This window comes from Gracilinanus agilis, chromosome 4 (genome assembly GCF_016433145.1).
Source record: "Gracilinanus agilis isolate LMUSP501 chromosome 4, AgileGrace, whole genome shotgun sequence".
Lineage (NCBI taxonomy): Eukaryota > Metazoa > Chordata > Mammalia > Didelphimorphia > Didelphidae > Gracilinanus > Gracilinanus agilis.
The window spans coordinates 501,884,170-501,906,898 of NC_058133.1; the positions used below are offsets into that span (position 1 = coordinate 501,884,170).

General features: G+C 49.4%; 1 protein-coding gene across 1 annotated transcript in view; it reads right to left on the minus strand.

Moving 5' to 3' along the window:
* Positions 1 to 2,575: 2,575 nt before the first annotated feature.
* HIP1 (huntingtin interacting protein 1) overlaps positions 2,576 to 22,729 on the minus strand; it is a 133,989-nt gene continuing 113,835 nt past the window's right edge. Inside the window, exons 17-31 of the mRNA XM_044673116.1 lie at positions 20,737 to 20,838; positions 18,670 to 18,813; positions 17,869 to 18,004; positions 17,590 to 17,676; positions 17,363 to 17,470; positions 17,109 to 17,245; positions 15,632 to 15,742; positions 15,018 to 15,076; positions 14,230 to 14,323; positions 11,821 to 11,921; positions 10,807 to 10,912; positions 9,868 to 9,991; positions 8,984 to 9,045; positions 7,144 to 7,252; positions 2,576 to 6,387 (exon numbers count right to left, since the gene is read on the minus strand). Coding sequence (XP_044529051.1) covers positions 6,335 to 6,387; positions 7,144 to 7,252; positions 8,984 to 9,045; positions 9,868 to 9,991; positions 10,807 to 10,912; positions 11,821 to 11,921; positions 14,230 to 14,323; positions 15,018 to 15,076; positions 15,632 to 15,742; positions 17,109 to 17,245; positions 17,363 to 17,470; positions 17,590 to 17,676; positions 17,869 to 18,004; positions 18,670 to 18,813; positions 20,737 to 20,838 — 1,533 coding nt within the window. The 3' untranslated portion in view covers positions 2,576 to 6,334. The remainder of the gene's footprint in view (positions 6,388 to 7,143; positions 7,253 to 8,983; positions 9,046 to 9,867; positions 9,992 to 10,806; positions 10,913 to 11,820; positions 11,922 to 14,229; positions 14,324 to 15,017; positions 15,077 to 15,631; positions 15,743 to 17,108; positions 17,246 to 17,362; positions 17,471 to 17,589; positions 17,677 to 17,868; positions 18,005 to 18,669; positions 18,814 to 20,736; positions 20,839 to 22,729) is intronic.

The following is a 22,729-nucleotide window of genomic DNA, read 5'->3' on the forward strand; positions in this document are numbered from 1 at the left end:
ACATAGCTTTCAAAGATAATTTCTAAGGCGCTCCCTTCTTTGCTCGGGTGTTCTTTCAGCAGACTCTAAAGGGAATGGGATGGTATCTAAAGCCCCCAAACCGAAGCACTGAACTTTTCTAAAGAACCTCGCTCTCCGTGCATCTAACATGGGGATGCATAGAGACATGATCTTAAAAAAATACTGGGCTTCAAAACTACTTTGGTTGGTCAGGCATGGATGCACCAGTGGAAGGAACCTCAGAGACCTTCGAGTCCAGTCGTTACCCAAGTAGGGATCCCTTCTACAATACTTTTGAGCTTTGCTTGAAAGAGTAGTGCTGGAAGACTCATTCAATCTGGAGGAAGCCCATTCAAGTTTTAGACAGTTCTAATCATTGGGAAGTTTTTCCCTTTCCCAGGCCCCTGCTACGACTTTTACCCATACCTCTTAGTTCTGCCCTCTGGTGTATAGTAGGGCAAACTTTAATGCCTTTGAAAGAGAGAGTGAGGCTGCTGGCTTCGTGCAACTCTGCCTCACTCTTAACAATATAGCCTTGGGATTCCGTTCCCTGACTATCCTAATCAATCTCTTTCCAGTATGCTCCAGTTGTCAATATCTTAATGAAAACAAGGCCGTCGCCGCTGTCATTCTGGACCTTTATTAATAGAATTGAACAGTTTTGGCTGCTATGTTCTCCTGTTGATTCATAAACCCAAACTCTGTTCTGGGCACACTTAATCTGTGCTTTCAACATACTCTATCCAAACACCCAGGGGTTGGTTCCTAACTGGTAACTCCAGGAAATGTCCCTGTAAGGATGTCCCAATGGGTCCTTTATGCCTAGAAGTAGTGGTTGGCCGGTTGTTGTCCTTCATTCTTGAAGATGACCAAAATGACCTCATTATGCATGAGCTCATCATATGAGCTCCGTAGATTCCACCTCAGGTTGGATGAATATGACCCAAATGAACTTTTGGGATGAAGATGTCTCTAAATTTGAGTATCTCGTACTTTTTTTGAGCTTCTATAATTCTGCTTTGCTCATAGAGCACAACACCTTCTTTGATGGGGGCATGGCATGCTGGATAGTTCTGGGCCAATGGCTCCCATGTCTCTCATTCAATCCCAAAGTTCTTCAGAGAGATCTTTAACGTCCTTGTAGGGCTTCTTCTGACCTTTGCATGAACACTCACCTTGTATGAGTTCTCTATAAAAGAGTCTTTTAGGCAAATGTACATTTGGCATTTGAACATTACAACCCATCAGAATTGTGCTCTCTGCAGTAGAGTTTGAATGCGTGGCAGTTTAGCTAGAGAAAGGAACTAAATCACTGTGGGCAGTGGTGACCCTTCATGAAATTGGGCAAAGAGTGGCTACTTCTTTAGCCTGTTGGTTTTCTCCCCCTGCCCTGAGCTGATATCAGTAGCTGTTTGGGTAGACACCCCCTGCCTCATTGATTGGTTTGAGGCCTGTCAGCTACCCTCAACCTGATTTAACTCATCTGCCAAGATGGTGTACTGGGGGTGCAGTCACTGTACATGCTTGCACACAGCATCTTGGAGCCATAGGTAAGACACCAAAGGAAGAAAACAGCCCTGAAAAGGCCTTGGCAAACCCTCACACCAGAGGTGCTAGTCCTCCTTAGAGGCTCTGAGATTGACTGGCTGGATGACCTTATGTAAATCACATGGCTGCCCTTATAACAATTTATATACTTGTTGGTTAACCTTAATTGGCTACCTTCTCCAAAGGGTGGCATTATTTCTACTTTAGCAGCTGGTTCTTCCACATTGGTCAGAATTAGGTTCAAAATCATAGTTTTCTTTATCATTGTCTCTCATTTTTTGAAGAATGAAATCATCCCTAAGTTAACCCATGAAGTGATCAGCTGCCATGCTTTTTTGTGAAAAGAAAACTTCAGCTGATATTGGGGTGTTGAAGTCCATCACTTCCACACCGCATTCCACAACCCGCCTCTCTGCTGGGTTTGTGATCTTTCGTGAACTCTTATCTTCCCTCCCTTTGGCTGGTTGGTTTGTTTTATAAACTGTCACAATAGCATCACTGGTTTTTACCTTCATTTATTCTCACCTCGAATCTATAGCACTTTCTTCCTCTAGTCCCTAGGTTTCTTTACGTGAACAGATCATTTTCTTATAGACCAGTGATTCCCAAAGTGGGCGCCACCGCCCTCTGGTGGTTGCTGCAGTGATCCAGAGGAGGTGGTGATGGCCACAGGTGCATTTATCTTTCCTATTAATTGCTATTAAAATTTAAAAAAATTAATTTCCAGGGGCGCTAAGTAATATTTTTTCTGGAAAGGGGGCAGTAGGCCAAAAAAGTTTGGGAACCACTGGTATAGACCATTAGTCTATAAATTGCTGGTCCTGTCTGGGAACATTTTTCTATTTTAACTGCTAGTTTTGAGTTTTTCTATAGTACAGCAGTTTCTCCACTGTCCATTTAGAAATTGTCATTAGATGTATCCTGTCCTTGGTCAAGTCATCCCTATTACCAATATCATTATTTCCTGGGCTATTCTTAGGAGAGAGGCGGCCCATCCTTACCCCCTGAGAAAAAAAGATGAAGGTGCTTTCCTGGTGGGTTGAAATATTTATTTTAAAAATTGAAAACACACATTCAACATATTATACAAAGGAAGATCTTAATACTATAATAATCAAAAGTCTTGTTGGAAAGAAACCAAATGCCAGTGGCCACCTGCCCTGGGAAGGTAGGCACTCAGAGTGATAAATCAACTTAATTTACAGGAATACTTCTAATGGACATCTGGATAAAGGTTAAAAAATAGAAAGGAGGAAAAAATCCCATCTCCCCCAAATCAAAATAGACAAGAAAAAGTTATAGGATTGAGACAAAAATTGAGTTATCACCAAGATCTATCTGAACTCCCTCGGTTTGTCCCTGTGAGTAGTAACCAGCTTAATTTAGGGCCTTCAAACCTGAGGTAGTTAGGGTCACCTGAAAGACAATGGGTCTGGACATGTAGATGGATACACTGCTCACAGCACTGGGCCCAGCAGGAACTAATAGATCTGTATTGCTTTGGCTCCTGGGTGAAAGGCAGCACGCCACATCAGTGGGTTGGTGGTATTATAGTTGGTTTGGACCTGGGAGATAACGGAAGTCCTCAGCAAATAGCTGGAAAGATTTGCCGAGTTTGTGTGAGAGACAAAGAATCTGGCAGACCCATAGTGTTATATCACTTTCTCTGCTACAGGCAGTGCAGGCTGTAGAGGGCTTGGAGACCTTCCGCTGGAAGGCCGGAGTGGGGGCCCACGGGTCAATCAGCAGCAAGGCTCCTCTGATTGATTTGGAAAGGTGACGGTAACAAAGCATGCATGGCGCAGACCAGGGCAGGGTGGAGACACTGGGCTCCCATGTGTTTAGGTGCTGGCCAGGAGGTAAAGGTGGGTTCTCTGGGCTGGGTGCTGTAAAGGCCAAAGGCAACTGGCATGACCTACATGAAAGTTATTCCTTGGAAGCCAAGTGCTCAGTCTGGTAGTGGAAACAATTCCAAAAAGAGAAGCTCAGGCCAGCACGTGGCCGCTTCTGAAGCCGGAGACCCAACTACATATTTCAGGTGGAACCCTGGGGAATCTGAGCAGAATAATCAGGATATAATCTAGAAAATGTATCTCTGCTTAAAAGTTATTGCAGCAAAAGTTATTGATCAACCCCCAATGGCCACAAAAGCACCCCCTTCTACAATCTCCTTTTCCTGCGTGTGCACGCACTCTGCAAACACTAAAGGAATCTACGAATTGCTACTGGGCTGAGTTTCGTTCTTTACCGGTCGCTAACCTGATCCTACCAACGAGTTCGTTCCCACACCAAGAGCACCTGTATGCCTACCCATGGGCCATGTATCCTTGTTCAACTAGCCAGGTTCAGCAATTAAAACCAGTTGATGAAGTTCTCTGTAGATGTTCCCATCAAAGGCATTGCACTGTCTGCTCCTACTCCATCCTTAGGGCAAGCAGCATGCTTGACATTCTCCTCTGGCTGACATCCTTTGACTTGGGGCTTTTAGAAAATAGTTTGACGTTAGTGGGTACTTCCCCAGGATAAATCCAGATGAACCTAACTCTAGAAACTGGCCCCTTCTTGTAATCCCCACTGCTACTCAGTAAAGTTCAGAGGAGCTTTGAAAACGACCTTAGTTAATCTGTAGAGGGATGGTGTTCAGTAGATGAGGTGATCCCTGCCCAAAGCCATTCTCTCTGTTGCTTCTACTCAAAGCAAGGAAAGTTTGGACTGGCTATTTTCTAGGGACACTGGAATGGGGAGAAACCACTCGGTGAAATCCTGACCCACACACACGACCCAGTGTCAAAGCACAGAATCTCTCGGAGTCTTTGGACAAGCACAAAAGTACTCATTGTTTGACTGTTTCGTTTTCATAGCTGACACCTTGAACAGGACACAGTACTTTTGGGCATAGTGATTGAGTTCCTAATTTCTAAAGTGTCCCCACTTTTAAAATGCACAGGGGAACCTCCGCGAGAGTGGTCCCTATGGCTTTCCCTCCTTCCATTGATTCACAGTGATTGAACAGGATTTCCAAGCACGATCATGATGTGGCTTAGTATGTTCCTCTGGGCTGAGTCTTAGCAGAAGCTTGTTGGTTGCTACTCCCAGGATCCAAGAGTCCTTTGAATTTTGGGTAATGGAGCCTACTTGGGTAGAAGCATTTGCCATTGGCTAACTATCTCTCTGGGGCTGCTAATATTTGCCACCTCTATCCACGATAAGAAGAGAGAAAGCATTGTTGAAGGAACAAGGGAACCAGTACTCCACCTCCTTTCCTCTCCTTTTTTGGACAGCTAGCCAGATGTTCTGAGTAGCCTCTTTGGGTGTGGGTCCAAAGATGGTATCCCTGCTTCTTTCTTTCCCATTCATGAAGATTGTTGGGTGCAGGGCAAGGAACAACAGCCAGACGCAGTCACTTCCGACAATGATTGCTCCAAGCATTTCTTCCTAGGGCGTTTGCTATTTGTGGGTGGTTAGTTATAAATAGCACAGGGCACTATAAGATTGACTGGAGACCATGGACACCAGACATGAGCGTCTCCCCTTTTTGGGGGATGGCTTGCTTGGTCCTCTCTGTCCAGGGCTTCTGGGCTTCTTAGTTGGAAAAGGTCATTATCCACCTTCAGTTGGGGAAGATGACAAGGCTGATCTTTTGGAGGAAGCAACTGAGGTTTCCTTCACCTTTTCCTTGGTCAGGTATGGAGGGAAGTGGCCAGCATGGAGGTGGCCAGGGAAGGGTCATCCCCATCCAAGGAGGGCAACATGGAGTTTCTGGAACCTGATCATGAGTTGTTTTCATGGAGGATGGCTCCTTGAGGACCTGGGCTGGACCCTTCCTTCCCCCTTCTTCCTGTGGTTCCCACACTTGTAAAGTTGAATTCTGGGGGTTAGCCGGGGTCGAGCTACAGTAACACAAGGCACTCTACATGCTTTCCCCTTTGGAGGAAGTGGTCACCACTCAACAACTGGCCTCCTTTCCAGGGAGCAGACATGACTGTTCCGTACTCCAGCAGGATACCCAACGGAGAGGCCAGTGATATGGCAGGTGTGGAGCACCAAGGTCAAAGCCTGAGCAGCACCAGTAACTGTTTAGCCACTGTGGTATTGGGGGCCATTTGTGATGGAAGAGCTCCAGAGGGGTTCTCTTGAGGAAAGTTGGCTGTATGAATTGACTTTCCAAACCCCAAACCAAAACCCAACCACCATAAGCAACGGTGGGGAATCCACAAGGCTACCAAAGGAAGGGAGTGATGCACGGCCCCGGCTTCTCAGCCAGGACCCTCTTGCCCTTCTTTTCTTGGTGGACAGATCTGGGAGTGTGTGTCGGCTTGGAATCCACCTTGGGTGCTCCCCAGTTTATGCAAATGATGAAACGGAAATGACTGAGAAGAAAATGGAAAGGATACTGATGAAACCTCTTGGTCAGCCCCTCTCTGCGGCCACAGCCCTGGTCAAACAAATGAGCTCTAACAGTAAGCATGGAGATGAGGTGAGTCATGTGGCAGAGATGTGTCCACTGCCAGCTCCCTTCCAGCGGCTCTCTGCTCCTGGGGGTCAGGATGGACAGCAAAGGCCTGCCAGCAGCTCAGCGGTTGGTTGGAAATGAGGGTAGGCTTGGTGTGCTTCACATCGAAGGAAGGGCCCATGGGCTGGGGGCTCTTTGGAAGGCCCCACCCAGCTACCCCCGGGGAAGCGGTCAGTCTGTGGCGTGGGCAGGTGGGCAGTGGAGCGGCGGCATGACAAGCACACAGACGAGTATAAGGATTTACAGTCTGATGTCTGGGGTGATGGCTGGGCTCTAGTCCTTCTCTGACGTGGCTTCTGGCACGGCAGATGGAGATGCTTCAGGCTCTAATAAACAATTAAAAACACAAATCACAGACAATACAGTAGCTGGTGTTCCTGGAGTACTTTAGGGCTTCCCAAGTGTTTTATTTACAGCCGCATTCAATCCTATGTCCCTCCCCAGGAAGAAGGTGTACTAGGAGTATTACTATTACAGATGAGGAAACTGAGGCTCCTAGTAAGGGGGGGCCACACGTCTAACAAACAAATATCGGGTGGGGCTGGAGCCCAGGTTTCTGCTGGTCTCAAGCCCAGTGTTCTTTTTCACTCTATAGAGGGAGCATCATCTAATGCAGGCACGTGGCGAAAGTGGTACCTAAGGCTGAGAGGGCCTTTGGCTAAGTTGTGTGCAGGCTCCATCTGAGGTTATGGCCACAGCAGCCCCCGGGGTCCTGGCCACAGGGGTGACAATCACCGTGACCGTCCCTGATGAAGCCGGGCGGGCCCTAAGCTTTAAGTGATGGCCTCAGGGACAGGCAGCAAGATGCCCAAGGCCTGCGTCTACCCCTAGGCTTACGGGCGCTCTAACTTCCTAGCTGGTCTTTGGCTCTCATCTCCCTCTTTTGGCTGGACGGATTGTCGCCAGGCCGTTCAGTGCTTCTGGGTCTGTCAGACCATCTCGGAGTGGAGGGAGGGGGCTGCTCAGTGGACAACATCCAAGCCCCACTTTCTGAACCTCTGCCTCTTCTGAGGTCTCCGTGGGCAGCCCCTGGGAGGAGGGGGCTCTATCTCCCCCTCTTCCATTCTGGTCTGATCGCTTACCGTCTTCCCAACCCTCCGCAACACCAGCAAGCTCATAATGCTTCTTGCGCAGGTAGCCCAGCTTCTGCCGCTCCTTTTCCAGCTGACTTTCCAGTTCCAACACTCTTACCTGTTGGGGGAATAAATGGAGTTTTCCTTCACCCCTGACCCAGGTACTGCCTCATCTGGAGCTGATGCATTGTTGTCTCGTCCAGCTTTTCATCCATTCCTTTTTGCTGCCTATTTCTTTGCCTTTCCATTTTCAAAAAGCCCTCTTCATAGTCCACTCTCATTTCTTTTCCTTGCCATAATTCCTCCATTAAAAACAAACAAATAACACCACGGGACTGGCCATGTTCATGGGACTGCAGGATCTAGAGCTTAAGAGAAACTCAAAGACCATCTAGACTCCACGTCTCAATTTGTAGAGGATTAAACTGAGGTCCAGGGAGGTAAAAGGACTTGCCTAAGGTCACAAAGGCAATAGGGCGGGGCTGGGATCTCTGGTCCCAAAGCCAACATTCTTTCCTTTATCTAGGTTATCTCCTCTCTTCAGGACCTCTTCTTCTTGCATGAGGGCTGCCTAGTGGGAACAACACTGCCTCTGGAGTCAGAGAACCTGGGTTCAGATCCCTTCTTACCTTACCATCCTTCCCTGGGCCTCAGGTTCTCATTTGTAAAATGAGGGGGTTGGACAAGGGGACCCTCGAGGCCCCTTTCAGCTCTAAACTCATGATCTTATGATCCCTTGTGTTACTATTATCTCTTTCATTCACCTTTCAAAACTGTTGTCTCCAAATTAGTGTGATTCTCCATTGGACATGGCTGCTTTGTGAACCAAAGGAAATGACAACAGAAAGAACCTAATTTTTATTTCTCTTGTATGCCACAAAAGGAAAATAATCCTTTTGAAAAAAAAAATCCTTATCTTTTTATCTTAGAATCAATAGTGCGCATTGGTTCTAAGGCGGGCTAGGCAATTGGGGTTGTGACTTGCCCAGGGTCACACAGCTAAGAAGTGTCTCAGGTCAGATTTGAACCCAGGATATCCCTCTTTCTGGGCCTGGTGCTCTATCCATTGAACCCCTTAGATGTGCCTCCTTTAACTTTTTAGGTCATGAGTAGGGAGCCTCCTGAGTTGCCCCCTTTCTCTTGCCTCTTCTTGGACTTCTTGGGAGCCTAAGCAGCAAGTAAAGCTAGCGGTGGCCCTGGAGGCTGCTCCTGTAGAGCCATCAATCTCTGGCTACAGAATTTGTCACCCAGGGGCCAGCCTCCTGGCAGTGAGCATCTCTAGCACTGGCTAGGTTGGTCCTCAAAAAGAACAGCCTCTTGCCCCTTTGAGCTTCTCTAATATGGTAGTACCAGCCAGAGCTTGTGCTCTTCTGGAACCATCTCGGAGACCCCAGTGGGTCTGGGTGGACCCAGCGAGACATCAGAGCCAGAGTCTCTGGAGGCACTTCTCATCTCCACATAATAACCCATCTGACAAAACAGGAAGAGTGGTACCACGGAGCTGAGACCCTGAGGGGATGCGTGCCAGGAAGCGGGAATGAAAACATAATTCTCCCAGAGAGCAGCCCGTGGTGGCCCAGAGACTCCCCAGATCACCCCTGTAGAGACTCACTGCCAATTCCTGGGTCCCCGTTAAGCTTTTGTCACTAACCGATCAGCTCTGCCTCCTTCCTCCTGAGCACCAGCGCCATGATTTCTCCTCCCTTTCCTGACATTTGGATAGTAGAGACATTCTCTACTTTTCTCACGGACTGCTTCTCGGTAGCTTTTCTCCATCCCAGAGTGACTTTGGGGAGGGCGTCACAGAAACAACATGGGACAAGGGAGACTCATCATTTGAGCTTCCTACCTTGGAGTCCATCTCTTGACGTTTGATCTGGGTCAGCGTCATACTGGAGAAGTCCATGCTTTCTGGAATGATGGACATGAGAAGAGTGTCACAAACCATCACCTGGGAAAATCTCTCCAGAAGGATGGCCAGTGCCAACACTGGCGGAGGCGTGAAGTGGCCAGGGACCAACTGGGGACTTTTGCCAAGGGGCTTTCTGTAGATTCGGTGAGTGATGTGGCTTAAGGGATAGAGAATTGGCCTCAGAGTCAGTCAGGAAGACCTGTGTTCAAGTCCGATACGTCCTGGCTGTGTCACTTAACCTCTGAGTGTCCCAGACAACTCTCTAAAGGATGTACTATTATGAAACAGGTATGAATCTGCTTTGGTATAGGAAAGGCTTCCCTGTAACTAAAGAAATCATGTTTTTTACTTGTTTTCAATTCTGTCTGACTCTTTGTGGTCCCATTTGAGGTTTCCCTGGCAGAAATAATGGAGTAGTTGGCCATTTCCTTCTTCAGCTCATTTTACAGATGAGGAAACTGAGGCAAACAGGGATTAGGTGATTTGCCCAGGGTCACACGGGTAGCACGTGTCTGAGGCCAGATTTGAACTTGAGTCTTTCTGACTCCAGGCCTGGGGCTCTGAAAGCACAGCTCCATTCAAACATCAGGGAATAGCAGTGGCCAATAACCTATGAAAATTCTGCTCAGCGGCTTGCCATCATGGTGATGAAGCCAACCTGCTTAGCTGGTGGTCCAACCTGTGGGGGAGATGAATGTGGGCAGGAGAAGATGAAACATAAGAGAAACCATAGTTCGGTTTGTGGGAAAGGGAGCTACGAGGAGGACCGCAAGGCCATGTTGGCAGGACGGGCGAGGCACGAGTCCCTCCTGGAAGGTTACCTGTCTCCTCGATCTGTGACTTTCCTGCCATAGTTGATGCTACCACGGCGGCCGTTGCCTGGTTCACCCCTCGAGAGGCCTGTTGCAGCTGAGCCAGGTTTGAGCTGTCTTTGTCTGCTTTTACCTAAGTGGCGCCAAAGTAGATTCAGATTCACACCCATCCGATGGCGGCATTCAGCCCAAAAGATGGTGGTCTGGTCATTCTTGCCCTCTGAGGGGCTGGGACAATCACCGCCAAGCTGTTGAGAGCTGCCCTCCACAGTGTCACTGCTGGCTTTGTTCCATGTTTCTGAGAAACCTTCCTGACCTTGGGGCTACAGATTCATCCCCCTACATCATCACTGTAGCAGCTGACGCTCCACTAACAAGTTCTAAGTGTGGAAATCAGCTGAGGTACCAGGAGATGAGTTAGGCAGTGCAATCTGCTGGAGTATTAGGAAACAGCAGCCAATTAAAAGTAGGACAGAACGAGGCAGCAAAGCCCGGAGCTAAGCAAAGGGTCACTTCTGAGGGAGGGTACCGTGGCTAGGCTTGAAAGAAGGTGGCCCCAGTGGGGGGGCCCTGTCTGACCTCCCACTCTGTGATCCCTGGGCCAACGGGTCCCTCAGTCCGAGGCACACCTAGGACACTGAGGGAGGAATTTCTTCATGGTGGGAGATGAGAGGTAAAGGGACGGGAGAACCGAGAGGGGCTCAGGCTGCAAGCGAGGCAGAGAGCACATCTTGTCGGGCGGAGGCAAGAGCTCTGGGGGAGATGCTGGGTGCCCCATTAGGCTGCCCTAGGAGTTCTGCATAGTGACTCCTGGAGAACTGGTGGCTTTGACTTTAGAGATCTGGAAATCTGAGTTAATCCCATCTGGATCCCGAAGAAAACACGGAGAGAAGGTGGCCATGGCCCTCCTAACCCACCCGAGCCCTTCCGTCTCCTGGGACATCCTACCTTGGAAGCAGCCACCAACTGGGCTGTGCTGGCTGCAATTTCCCGGGAACATACCATCAGCTCCTCAAACTTTCCTTTCCCTTGAAACACCATATCAGCGGCATCCCTGATGAGCAGGAAAGAAAAAGAAGGCCTGCCTCTGAAAATCAGAGCCCCAGAAGCCCGCAGGGTTCTGCATTCAGATCCATAAGGATGGGATGACAAAGAAACAAAAACTTCCCTGAGAAATGCCACCTACTAGGATACCACCTGCAGAAAACTTCTGCTTCCTCTTATTTGTAGCCTCGCCAAGCTCTTTGGCCAGGGTTCTACTCCTCCGGGCCATACAAAATTATTTTTTCTTCTTTCAATAAAACTTTATTTCCCCCCATTATATGTAAAAACAAACTTTAAAACTTTTTTTTTTTTAAACCCTCACTTTCTGTCTTGGAGTCAATACTGGGTATTAGCTCCAAGGCAGAAGAGTGGTAAGGGTGGGCCATGGGGGTCAAGTGACTTGCCCAGGGTCACACAGCTGGGGAGTGTCTGAGGCCGGATTTGAACCTAGGACCTCCCGTCTCTAGCCCTGACTTTCGATCCACTGAGCCAACCAGCTGTCCCTTAAAACGTTTTTTTTTTTTTAATAACTTTTTTTTAAACCCTTAACTTTTGTGTATTGGCTCCTTGGTGGAAGAGTGGCAAGGGTGGGCCATGGGGGTCAAGTGACTCGCCCAGGGTCACACAGCTGGGAAGTGTATGAGGCCGAATTTGAACCCAGGACCTCCCATCTCTAGGCCTGACTCTCCATCCACTGAGCCAACTAGCTGCCCCCTAAAACGTTTTTTAAAAAGTTTCGAGATCTGAATTCTCTCTCTTCTTCCGACCCTCTGCCCTCCCCGAGTGCTAAGCAATCTGATAGAGATTTTACATGTATAATTCATGTAAAATGTTTTCCAGACAAAATTCTTAAATGTTCTGAGGTGGTTTCCTACAGTCTGGGGGCACTGGAGGACCCTCGTGGTGGTGGCTGCTTACACCAGAACTGTGGCGCCCCAGCCAACAGCTTTGGAGGCCGAGATCAGTCCTTCCGTCCATCGTGAATTCTTGGCATAGAACTCTTTGGGGGAGGCTGCACCCTGGAGGATAAAAATTATAATAATGATTAGTAAGAATAACAACAGCTAGCCTTTATACAGCACCTGCCAGGTGCCAGGCACTGTACTAAGTGCTTTATAACTATTATCTCATTTGATCCTTATAACTCGGAGGTGGAGGCTATTATTATTTCCATTTTACAGATGAGGAAACTGAGGCAGACGGCAGCAAAGTGACTTGCCCAAAGTCACCCAGCTAGTACGTAGCTGAGGCTGTATTTGAACTCAGATCTTCCTGACTCCAGGCCTGGTGCTCTATCCACTTTTACCCCACTCACTACCTCCTGAGAGGTGAGAAGGAGCAAATCTTTCTGTTCTCACAGCAGAGGCAGCAATAAGACTGGCCAGTCTGCGTCCTGGATGCCTCCCTGTCTGACAGCAGTGCCGATAATGCCAAGCAGTGAGCAGATAATTAAAAGAAATTGTATCCGGGCTTAAGACGTATTTTTAGAAGCTGTTATTTTAATTAGGGAATGTCTGACATTCGGGGAATTTGGGACCAATCTGCAAAACCATTAAGGGGTGGTTATAAGAGCTTCCCCCCTCCCCTCCCTAACCCCTGCTCAGCTTCTCTTTATTCCTCTTGTTGGGGAGGGACGGCATTGCCGTTCAGACTACCGGACAGAGAAGAACACCAGACTGACGAAGGAGAGAAGAAAAGAATGATCTCAGGCCGAGATGGAGGGGAGGGACAACATGTAAAGAGAGAGGGAGGTACAGAGAGAGGGTGTCCCCCAAGTCTTAGTGCACCCGCAAGATTTAGCTTAAAACTGCCCTGAGAGGGGTCAGCTGGGTAGCTCAGTGGATTGAGAGCCAGGTCTAGAGATGGGAAGTCCTAGGTTCAAATCCGGCCTTAGACACTTCCCAGCTGTGTGACCCTGGGCAAGTCACTTGATCCCCATTGCCTACCCTTACCACTCTTCCACCTATCAGTCAATACACAGAAATTAAGGGTTTAAAATTAAAAAAAAAGAAAAAAGAAAAAAGAAAAAAAAACTGCCCTGAGACTCTGGGACGTCCTGCTTTTTGACCCTTTGAGGGTGAGGAATGAGCCTAAACAACTTGAGGGGAGTCTCTCTGGAAAGCTGGCCAGGGGGAGATAGCTTTGCAGGGAGCTGGTGATTCTAAGAGATGGAGATGAGAAGGGAGAGCATCCTGGCACAGATTTGAACTCTGTTCTTCCTGATTCCAGGTCCAGCACTCTATCCACTGAGCCAGCTAGCTGCCTCCATAGGGAGCCATGGAAGGTTCTTGAGAAGAAGACTGATAGGGTCAGTTTCTGCTTTAGAAGATGATTTTGGCAGCCTTGGAGGACAGATTGGGAAGGGGAAAGACTGGAAGCAGGGAGACCAGCTAGGAGGATACTGATGTAATCTAAGGGAGAAGTTTGAGTGTTTGCCTTAGGATGGTGGCCGAATGAGTGGAGAGGAGTGAACAGACGTGAGCTGAGGGAGAAGGGAAGACTTGGAGACTGAGTGAGAGAAGAAACGGAGGGAGGGGAAGAGGTGAGGCTATCCTTGAAGCTGTGAATCTGGGGGACTGGACGGATATTGGTTCCAACAGAAACAGAGAAATTTGGAGGTGGAGTATGGGTAGAAATGGTGTGTGAGAACAGAATGAGTCCTGTTTTGGACATGTTGAGTTTGAGATGCCCAACGGGCACTTACTGCTCAACAGGAATGGTGACGGAAGAGGAGGGGTCAGGAGAGAGAGGAGGGCTCTGCTCTAGAGAGCATAATTGAATCTGTTGGACCTCATGACGTTACTGAGAGTGAAGAAAGAGGAGAGGAGCTCCCGGGACATAGAGCTTTGGTGGGGGGAGCAGGGAAGACGATCCCCCAAAGGAGGCTGAGAGGAGGAGCGATCAGACAGGTAGAGTAAAAACTGAGGGAGGAGAAAGTATTCAGGAGAGTCTAATTCAGAGAGATCTTTGTGCTCAGACCATGCTGGTCTTGAATTTAGTTGAAGTCTTTAAAAAAAAACAAACAAACCCCGCAAACTCAAATTCTCACCTTCCATCTTAAGATTGGTATTGAGTATTAGTTCTAAGGCAGTCCTGTAGCTGAATGACCCTGGGCAAGTCACTTAACAGTCCTGTAGCTGAATGACCCTGGGCAAGTCACTTAATCCCCGTGCAATGGGGGTTAAGTGACTTGCCCAGGGTCATTCAGCTACGAAATGTCTGGGGCCAGATTTGATCTCTATCCACTAAGCCTCCTTAGTGGCTCAAAGAACCAGGGAGTCACAGGCCTGTCCCTCTTGTGTTCCGCTAACCTGTGCCCACACTTACCCGGCCACTCTCCACAATCTCCCTCTGAAGCTCCTTGGAGGCTAGAACAAGGACCTGAATAGCTTGCATTAGGCTGGTACAGGAGCCAAGGATCCTGCAAAATAAAGGCTCACCAATAGTTATCCCCTGAGCAGTGACAAGTCCTCCTAGACAGAACCAACCCTAGAAGGTCTGAGAGAACAAAGAACTAGAAAGGAACTGGGTTTCCCCAGAAGGATTTTTGAAAAAGGCCTCAGGGAAAAGCTGGGTCATTGAGCATCTTGATGGTGGGTCCTTCTGAGGAGACGGATGCCATCGGGCTGGTCAACCAAAGGCCACATTCCCTGGTTGCAGGGTATTTCTTTCTACTTGTCTTCCACTGTAATGCCAAATACCCTAAGAAATCCTCTACTAAGTCCTCTACATAAATCCTCTATTAACAAGGAGACTACACAGCCCCAGCCCCTCCCGGAAGGAGCCTCAGATGATGCTTCCAGATTTCAGGGCCCCCCGAGCTTTTCACGCTTGTTGGCCCAGACTCTGCAGAAACTCCAACAAATTATCTTTGAGAGTTTCTGTGGCTTAAAGGTTCACCCCGCTGGGGCCAGATTGTGGATGAAGCTCTCCGAGTCCTCCTAGGCTGGTCCTGGGCCAGGAGATGATGGCCCATCGTTGGGGCCATACTCGGAGCCAGCCTGGGCTGGTACAGCATGAGACGAGGGCAGGAGGGCACGGGGAGCAGGAAGGCCATCCCCAGGTGTGTAAGGGGCCTGCTCTGGCTGCCTTGGGGTCACACTCTTCATACTGACCTTTCGTTCACTTCCAGCTTGACCCCTGTGTCTCCGGCTCGGGACTTGCTGAGCATCTCCTGTTAACAAAAAGGAGGAAGGAGGGGGTTGGCTCCAAACATGGAAGGGGTGGGCAGATGTACACTGTTCTACAAGCTTCTGAGACTCTCCCATGTTGCGTGGCCAAGGAGAGGCCCAGACCCAGAAAGGCCCTTCCCAAGGATGCCCCACCAAGCCCTCAGGAGTGTCAGGAAGAGAACCCAGTCCAATGGTGTGACAGAAGCTTCTTCTTCTGTAACCAATAATATCCAACCCTCCGGCCCATAAACCACCACGTGCCGTTGTCTTTGCCAACAGGGGCAGGCTGGCCACTGGGTATCTCTGCCAAGTGGGCAACACATCCTTTCCACCTGACCTACATTTAGGCTTTTCCTGGTCGTGCTGCCCCTGGGCAATTCAGGTTAAGAGCCTCAGCGCTCTGAGGCCCACAGAGGACCAAAGAAACCTTGGCCTTAGTTTGGCGAGCTCTAGGACTAGCTGAGGCCTGTGTGCAGTGGCCGAGGCCCCACGGCTTGAGAAGTTAAGGTAAGAACTCCTCCTCTGAATCCTGGCCACAGCTACGAGGTGCCACTTACCTCTATCCTGGCGGTGGCTGTTTCAATAGCGGCCGAAGTGGCAGCCATCTCCTTGTCCACCAAGTCCCCCAGCTCCTCTTGCCTGATGTCCAGGCCTCTGGGTCTGAGCTCCTAGAACCAGAGCATAGTGATTGAGAAAATCTCCAACCTGCTGGGCTCCAAGACCTCCCTTAATCAGTTCTGGGACTTCTGATGCTTCTCAAGAGTCCTGTGCAAAGGACTGACAGAAAGGGAAGGAACGCTCTTGCTCACACATTCTCTTTTATCAGTGGCCAGTTGGAATGTCGTTCTTGTCTTTACATCTGCCAGGCATGGCAAGTGTGTGTAACCTCCACACCTGGCTGCCTTGTTTCTGCCTTTGGGCCCTGGAACATGCTATCCTGAAGTCTGAAGGCCCTACAACCTCCCCCTCCCCCAAAACATCCAGCTCAAAGCTCACCCCCCCTTCAAGGGAACGGGCCACATTAACCTCGTCTGACTCTAAGCCACCCATTCATTTGCAACCCTTCAAAGGTAGGCTGGGCAGTGGATGGAGTCCACGGCCTCTAGTAAGGAAGAGAGGCCACCCAGCTAGTGTCTGAGGCTGGATTTGAACTCAGATCTTCCTAACTCCAGGTCTGGCACTCTAGCCACTAAACCACCCAGATGCTCCAATTTGTATTGTCTAGTTATCTGTCTCTGTCAGAGTCCCTGCGAGACTGTGAACTACATTCTATGTAACTGGCCCCAGTTTTTCTTCTGAACTCCAGTCCTGTACCACCAACTGCCTCTGGACACCTCCTCCTGGATGGACAGTTCTTTTTTTTTTTTTTTAAACCCTTAACTTCTGTGTATTGGCTCCTGGGTGGAAAAGTAGTAAGGGTGGGCAATGGGGGTCAGGTGACTTGCCCAGGGTCACCCAGCTGGGAAGTGTCTGAGGCTGGATTTGAACCCAGGACCTCTCGTCTCTAGGCCTGACTCTCCATCCACTGAGCTACCCAGCTGCCCCTCTATTAATTGAGTGTATCTCCACTTCTATTTGGTGTCCAGCCCCAAGAAGTTCCTGGACGCTGGGCCAGGAGAAGGAAAAGCCTGTGGCGGTAGGGGCTGCTCCGCTTTGAGTCTGCAGCCCCAAAGTCTAGCCCAGTGTGGAGCTCATCAGAGGCACTTATAAATAAAGAGCTTCCCGTGTGAATGCACCAAGGAGCCAATGGGCCTCCTAGGAAGGCAAATGGAGGCTTCTCAGAGGTGAAATGGCTTTTGAAAGTGGTGCCGGAGCCGGGCTTGGCACCGGGGGCTGCAGAGTCCCAGCAGGGCTCTGAGCTCCTCCTCCAGAGCTTTGGGCCCCTTGAGGGCAGGGCTTGTGTCTCGGGCTTCTCTGGCGTTTCCACCACGGTCGGCACACGGACACCCCCGGGCCGCTGCCGACGGAGGCTTCCCCAGGACGGGGTCTGGGCAGCGGGAGGAGCCCGCCTCCGGCACCCTAAGGGAACGGTACCTCTCCAATGGCCTTGATGGTGCTGAGGCAGCTCCTCAGCGCGGTGCTATCTGCGTCCCTGAGGCTGTCCTCTTCCTTGAGAGCAGACAGATAGAGCAGGGATGCCCTTCCACACTCCTTACAGACATCTGTGAGCACTGCGGAGGCAGGAAGTCAGAGCCATTAGCCAGAAACGCTACTCGCTCTGAACGGGGGCACCGGCCAGAGGCAGAGCTGGCAGTGCCCGCCTCCCCAGCCCAGCCGGCACTACTCACTCTCTGCAGACTCCAGGGAGGCTGTCAGACAGGTGGCGCTGCCCTGGAGCATGGTGTCACTAACCAAGTGAGCCAGGAGGGCCATGGAGCGCACCAAGCCGCTGACATCTGGAACACAAGTGTGGTTTCGGTCGTCCCCCCTTTTGCTCCCTCGGACACCCTCAGAGGCCTCTAGGACGTGCCCAGGTTTTCCCCAGAGTCAGGGTTGTGCCCTGCCCCAATCTCACCCTCTGAGCTGTTCAGGTACTGTTTCTGGGCCTCCTCCACTTGCTCGATGCATTTCAAAACAGAATTGGTCTTGAAAAGGAGGTGATCTGGAAGCCAGAAGCCAAAGTAAGATCCTGGGGTGCCCTGTCTCCCAGAGCTTAAGGCGGAGCCGGGGGACCTACACACCCCTAGAGTGGGCCGAGTGCACAGAGCAGGGGGGCAGCACCCGGCGGATGGGTCTGGGGGCTAAAAGACGTCCCCAGGCTTGGGGAAAGCCTGCTGAGGGGGAAGGGATGTACCTGCAGACCCCGCACAGCTGATCAGGACGGGGTCCTCAAGCTGGCTCAGCGCCTCCTTCACCGTCTTCTCAGCCTCTTTCCCTGTTTCCAGGAGGAACAACTTCCGCTGGTCCTTTGCGACTTGATGTATCGACTCCTGCAAGCGAGTCAAAGAGAGGCTGTTGTGGCGCCTGCCATCCCCGGGCGTCGGGGCATCCCCAAAGGGGGAGGCTCACCCGACGGTCCCAGAACCAGAAAGGCCCTCGGAGGCCTCGTAGTCCAACCCTTTTATTTTACAGACAAGGACACTGAGGCCATCAGTGGCAATACTTGAAGCCGGACCCTCTGGCTCCAGAATCAAAGCTTTTTTCCTTGGACGCATGACTGCGTCCCTCTCCTTCTCTCTGCCCCTGGCGGGGTTCTGTGGTCTTGGCTGGACAGCTCAGTGCCAGGGAAGCTGAGGTCCTGGCATCGGTGCCCGTGTACTGGGGGGGGGACTCCATTCTGCAAAAGGTGCTGCTTAAGGAGCTTCATCCTCCCTCCCAACCACGAATCTGGGGGCCTTCCACGCTCTGCCCCTCGCACTGATGAGAGAAAGCCTCGGAGGTGGCACCTTATTCCCACGGACTGCGGCCTCGTGTCCTACGTGGCACATGCTGGTGGGTTTGGAAGGTCGTCCACCAGCTTCTCCGGTGGGGCTGTGAAGGGCCCGCAGGGAACGGCCCCCTCCTCGGCCCTCCGCCTTACCGTCCCCCTCACACAGGATCAGACCTGCCTGTCTGAGCTGTGCCGTGGCCCCAGGAGCCCGCGTTCCCCACTTGCCTGTGCGTGGCTTAATTCAGACTGGGCTTGCTCCAGGCGGTCCCGCAGGGTCACGATTTCTTCGTTCCTCTCAGATGCGACCTTGGCCAGCCGGCTGCGCTCCTTCTCTAGTTCTTCAAACTGCATGTTCCGCTTTGCCTCCGACTGCAGAAGAAGCCATTTGGGGAGGGGGGAACACGGTTAGGACACTTTGGCATAAAACTTGCATTTTTCTTTTCACTTTTCTGTTTGGGACTCATGATTTCGCTGATAAAAGAAATGCCCCCCAAATGGTAGAGATGAGCGCTTAGAGCAGGGGTCGGCCACCTTTTTGGCCGTGAGAGCCACAAATGCCACATTTTTTAAAATGTCATTTCGCGAGAGCCGTGCAGTGCTCACAGTGCTGCTCCTGTAACAGCGCCTGAAAAAAAATGGACTTTATGGCTCCTGCAGAAAGAGCCACATCTGGCCCTCAAAAGAGCCATAGGTTGCCAACCCCTGGCTCAGAGGCTGAGGGGACCATGGCCTGGGGCCCTCCTGGAGGATGGACTTGCCCCCAGTCTAAGACCTGGGATGGGGCTGAGGTGGGATTTGAACCTTGGCTTCTTCGCTCAGAGGCCACCACTTCAGAGAGTGCTTTGAGACTCCTTAACAACAATCCTAGGAGATATGTTGTGTATGGACTATTTTACAGTACTATCTCCATTTTACGGATTGGGAAACAGAGGCTCCCATGATGTCTGAGCTGGGCAGGTTAAGCTGCTTCCTCTCTATGAACTATACTACCTGATCCCAGAGAGAAGGGATTTAAAAGTCTTTTTATAGTTATCTTTTAGTTTTACACCAACTACACTTCCCAAAGTATCCCTCTTCCACCTCTTCCTAGAGAGTCATCTCTTGTAATAATTAAAACAGAAAAAAAAAACAGTAAAAGCAGTTCAGCAATGTTAACCCGATCCGGTCCAGTGTACCATAGGTTCTCCTTCATGTGATCTGCTCTTCCTATTTCCTGAGGGCACACAGAAGGCTAACAGGCTAAGGGAGCCCAGGTAGGTGGGAAGTGGGAGGCACAAAGGACATTGGCATTTTGCCAGAGATAACCCACCCAGTAGACAAGGGGTGTCTCATAGAGAACTTGGCATGGAGATTCTTTCTTAGGGGACATTTGTTGGATTTATCTTAGGCAAACACTGTGGAATTTTAGTCTTCAATGAGAAGAGGGGACCCTGAGTGATGGCTTAAGTTCCTTTGACCCAGCTTCCTAGGAAAGAGGTTCATAACAGTAGCCAACACTGATATAGCACTTTCACTTTTGCAAAGCACTTTTTTTTAAACCCTTAACTTCTGTGTATTGGCTTCTTGGTGGAAGAGTGGTAAGGGTGGGCCATGGGGGTCAAAAGTGACTCGCACAGGGTCACCCAGCTGGGAAGTGTCTGAGGACAGATTTGAACCTAGGACCTCCTGTCTCTAGGCCTGGCTCTCAATCCATTGAGCTACCCAGCTGCCCCTTGCAAAGCCCTTTCTATATATTAATCTTGTTGGAGCCTTACAACAACTCTAGGAGGAAGGCACTAATTTTTTACTGATGATAAACTGAGGCTGGGAGAGGTGAAGGGATCTGTACAGCCAGGAGGGGTGAGAGAGAGGCAGGATTCAAAGTCAGGTCTTCTTGCTTCCAAACCAGTGCTCCAGCTACACTTCCCAAAGTATCCCTCTTTCACCCTTTCCCAGAGAGCCATCTCTTATAATAATTAACAACAAAAAAACCAGTTTAGCAAAGTTAACCAACATAAGAGGCTGATGTCGTAGTATTCCACATGTTTAGGCTTCCCTAACCCCAACCCCCCATGCTCACATCACAAATTTTAGGGGTGCTGTTTCCTTAGCTTGCCCTAACCTGCCATAAGGGATGAACTTGGAATGCGTTCTTTCAACCCTTGGGTCAATGGACCTCCACTGCAGCTGTAACAAAATGAGGAGCTGCGGTGGTGAGGGAAGCTCCCCGTGAAGATGGTGCTTCTCCTGCCATGGCAGTAGCATCAGCCCTGGTTTCAGAAGGGACAGAAAGTGGAGGAAGACCATGTTTACCTGAGCAGAAGTCTCCAGAGTGCCTTGGAGGACTTGGAACTCATGTTTGCTGATAGAAAGTTCTTGCTTTAAGTTCTCTACGACCTCCATCTGTTCTTGAGTCTGTAAGGAACAGCAAGAGGGTCTCAGATTGCGTCATACCAAAGTCCATCCTCTACAGGGGATCCTGAGAGAACTTGGTGTTCTAGGTTCTCTCGGGGTGTTCTAGGTTCTCTCAGGGTGAGCAGGACGAGCTGGGGATAGCAGCTAGACCTCCTCGGTGATTACCCAACTGTACTCTCTCACCAAGCCTCTGGTCTCTGATTCATCTGTAAGACGAGCCAGCCCCATCATTCCCTTCTCTGTCTCTTGACCCCAGTCTAGAGACTTTGCTCTTGTGAGGCAGAACATCCCACTGTCCACAAGAAGCTCTGGCTCCTAAGGCTTTGGGTGTGTTTGTTCTCCGAACTGAACAGCCTTCCCCCTCTCTGGGCTTTGATTTCCTCAAGCTCATTGTGAGGGGGGGGGGGTTGTTTCATTCTTTTTCCTTGGATTCCCAGGAGCCCATCACAGAGTCTGGGACAGAGGAGGCACTGAATGTTAATGGATTCATTGGTTCTTTGACTAATCCCACTTGGCTCAGGTTCTTTCTTACTTCATGTCCTTTATTTAACCCCAGACTCTGAGACCTTCCTGCTATTTCAAGAACAGATGGAAGTCCCACCTATAAAGCATTAATTTGCACTTATTTTCATTTATTTTCTGGAATCTTTCAGAATCATAAGGATGAAGTATTAACTAATTAACCCCAGTAACGTCTTCAGATGAGGGCCAAAGCAGAAGAGGTAGACTTCTTTTTTCTGAGTTATCAAGGTCTCCAGGGTTGTGCAATGCCTTTGGTGATCTGCCTTTGGTCTTCTGGGTCAATTCACTTCAACAAGCATTTATTGATTAGTTACATATCAGATACTAGGCCCTGCGCTAGACACTGGAGGTGGGGCTTGGAATCAGGAAAGGCCTTATGTTCCATGCAGGGAGGATCCCGCTGTAACAACCCCTATTTTCTGAGTTCAAACACCCATTAAGGCCCCAGTGATCTGCCTAGCAACAACCCTGGAACCCTGAATATTATCATTTGTTCATCACCCACTTTTACCCTGATGGCTAACAAACTCCTATGACCTTTTTCTCTCCTTGTCCTTGTATAACTTAATTGCTGGCCACCCAGAAGCAAACTCCCCAATCCTGCTTCCTTTCTCCCTTGTTCTTATCCTTCCTAAACTTACTCCACTCATGTCCTGCTCTGGCTCTGCCACTATCCCATCATTTCTACTGAGCTTTCTAGAATTTTCATTCATTCAAGCTTCCTTTTATCCTGGGTCTTTCTGATTCATACTTCCATCTACTTGTCCTTACCTGGCTTCCCTTAGAAAACACCACTGGCTGAATTTTCACTCACCCCCAATAATAACAGTGGTCTTGGAGGGGGCACATGAAGTCAATCATGAACTGGGGCTTGAGAGGGAGACCAGGAGTACATCTGAGCTGGATTATAAAAACTGCAATAGCTAAGTGGGACCCAGGAAAAAATAAACAAATATATTTCTGAAACCTGAGGTAACAAACTTCAACACACTAGGAATCCTGGGCCTCTAACCAAAAAAACAATAATTAACTCTCTTGGCTTGGCAGCTAAAAATAAAAAAATAAAAAAAAAATAAAATGAGCAAGCAAAAGAGAAAGAACTAAATTATTGATATCTATTATTGGGACAGAGAAGATCTTGGCACAAACTTAGAGGACAGTGAAGTAAAAACATCTACTTCAAAAACAACAAAGAAATACAATAAATGGCCACAAGGTAAAAAAAGAGCTTGTGGAAAAGTTTAAAAAAGACCCCCAAAAAACAAATGAGAGAGGTTGAGGAACAATTGGAAAAAAAATAAGAGCAATGCAATAAAATCAAGAAAATTATGAAAGAAAGATCACTCAAATGGAAAAAGAGATACAGAAA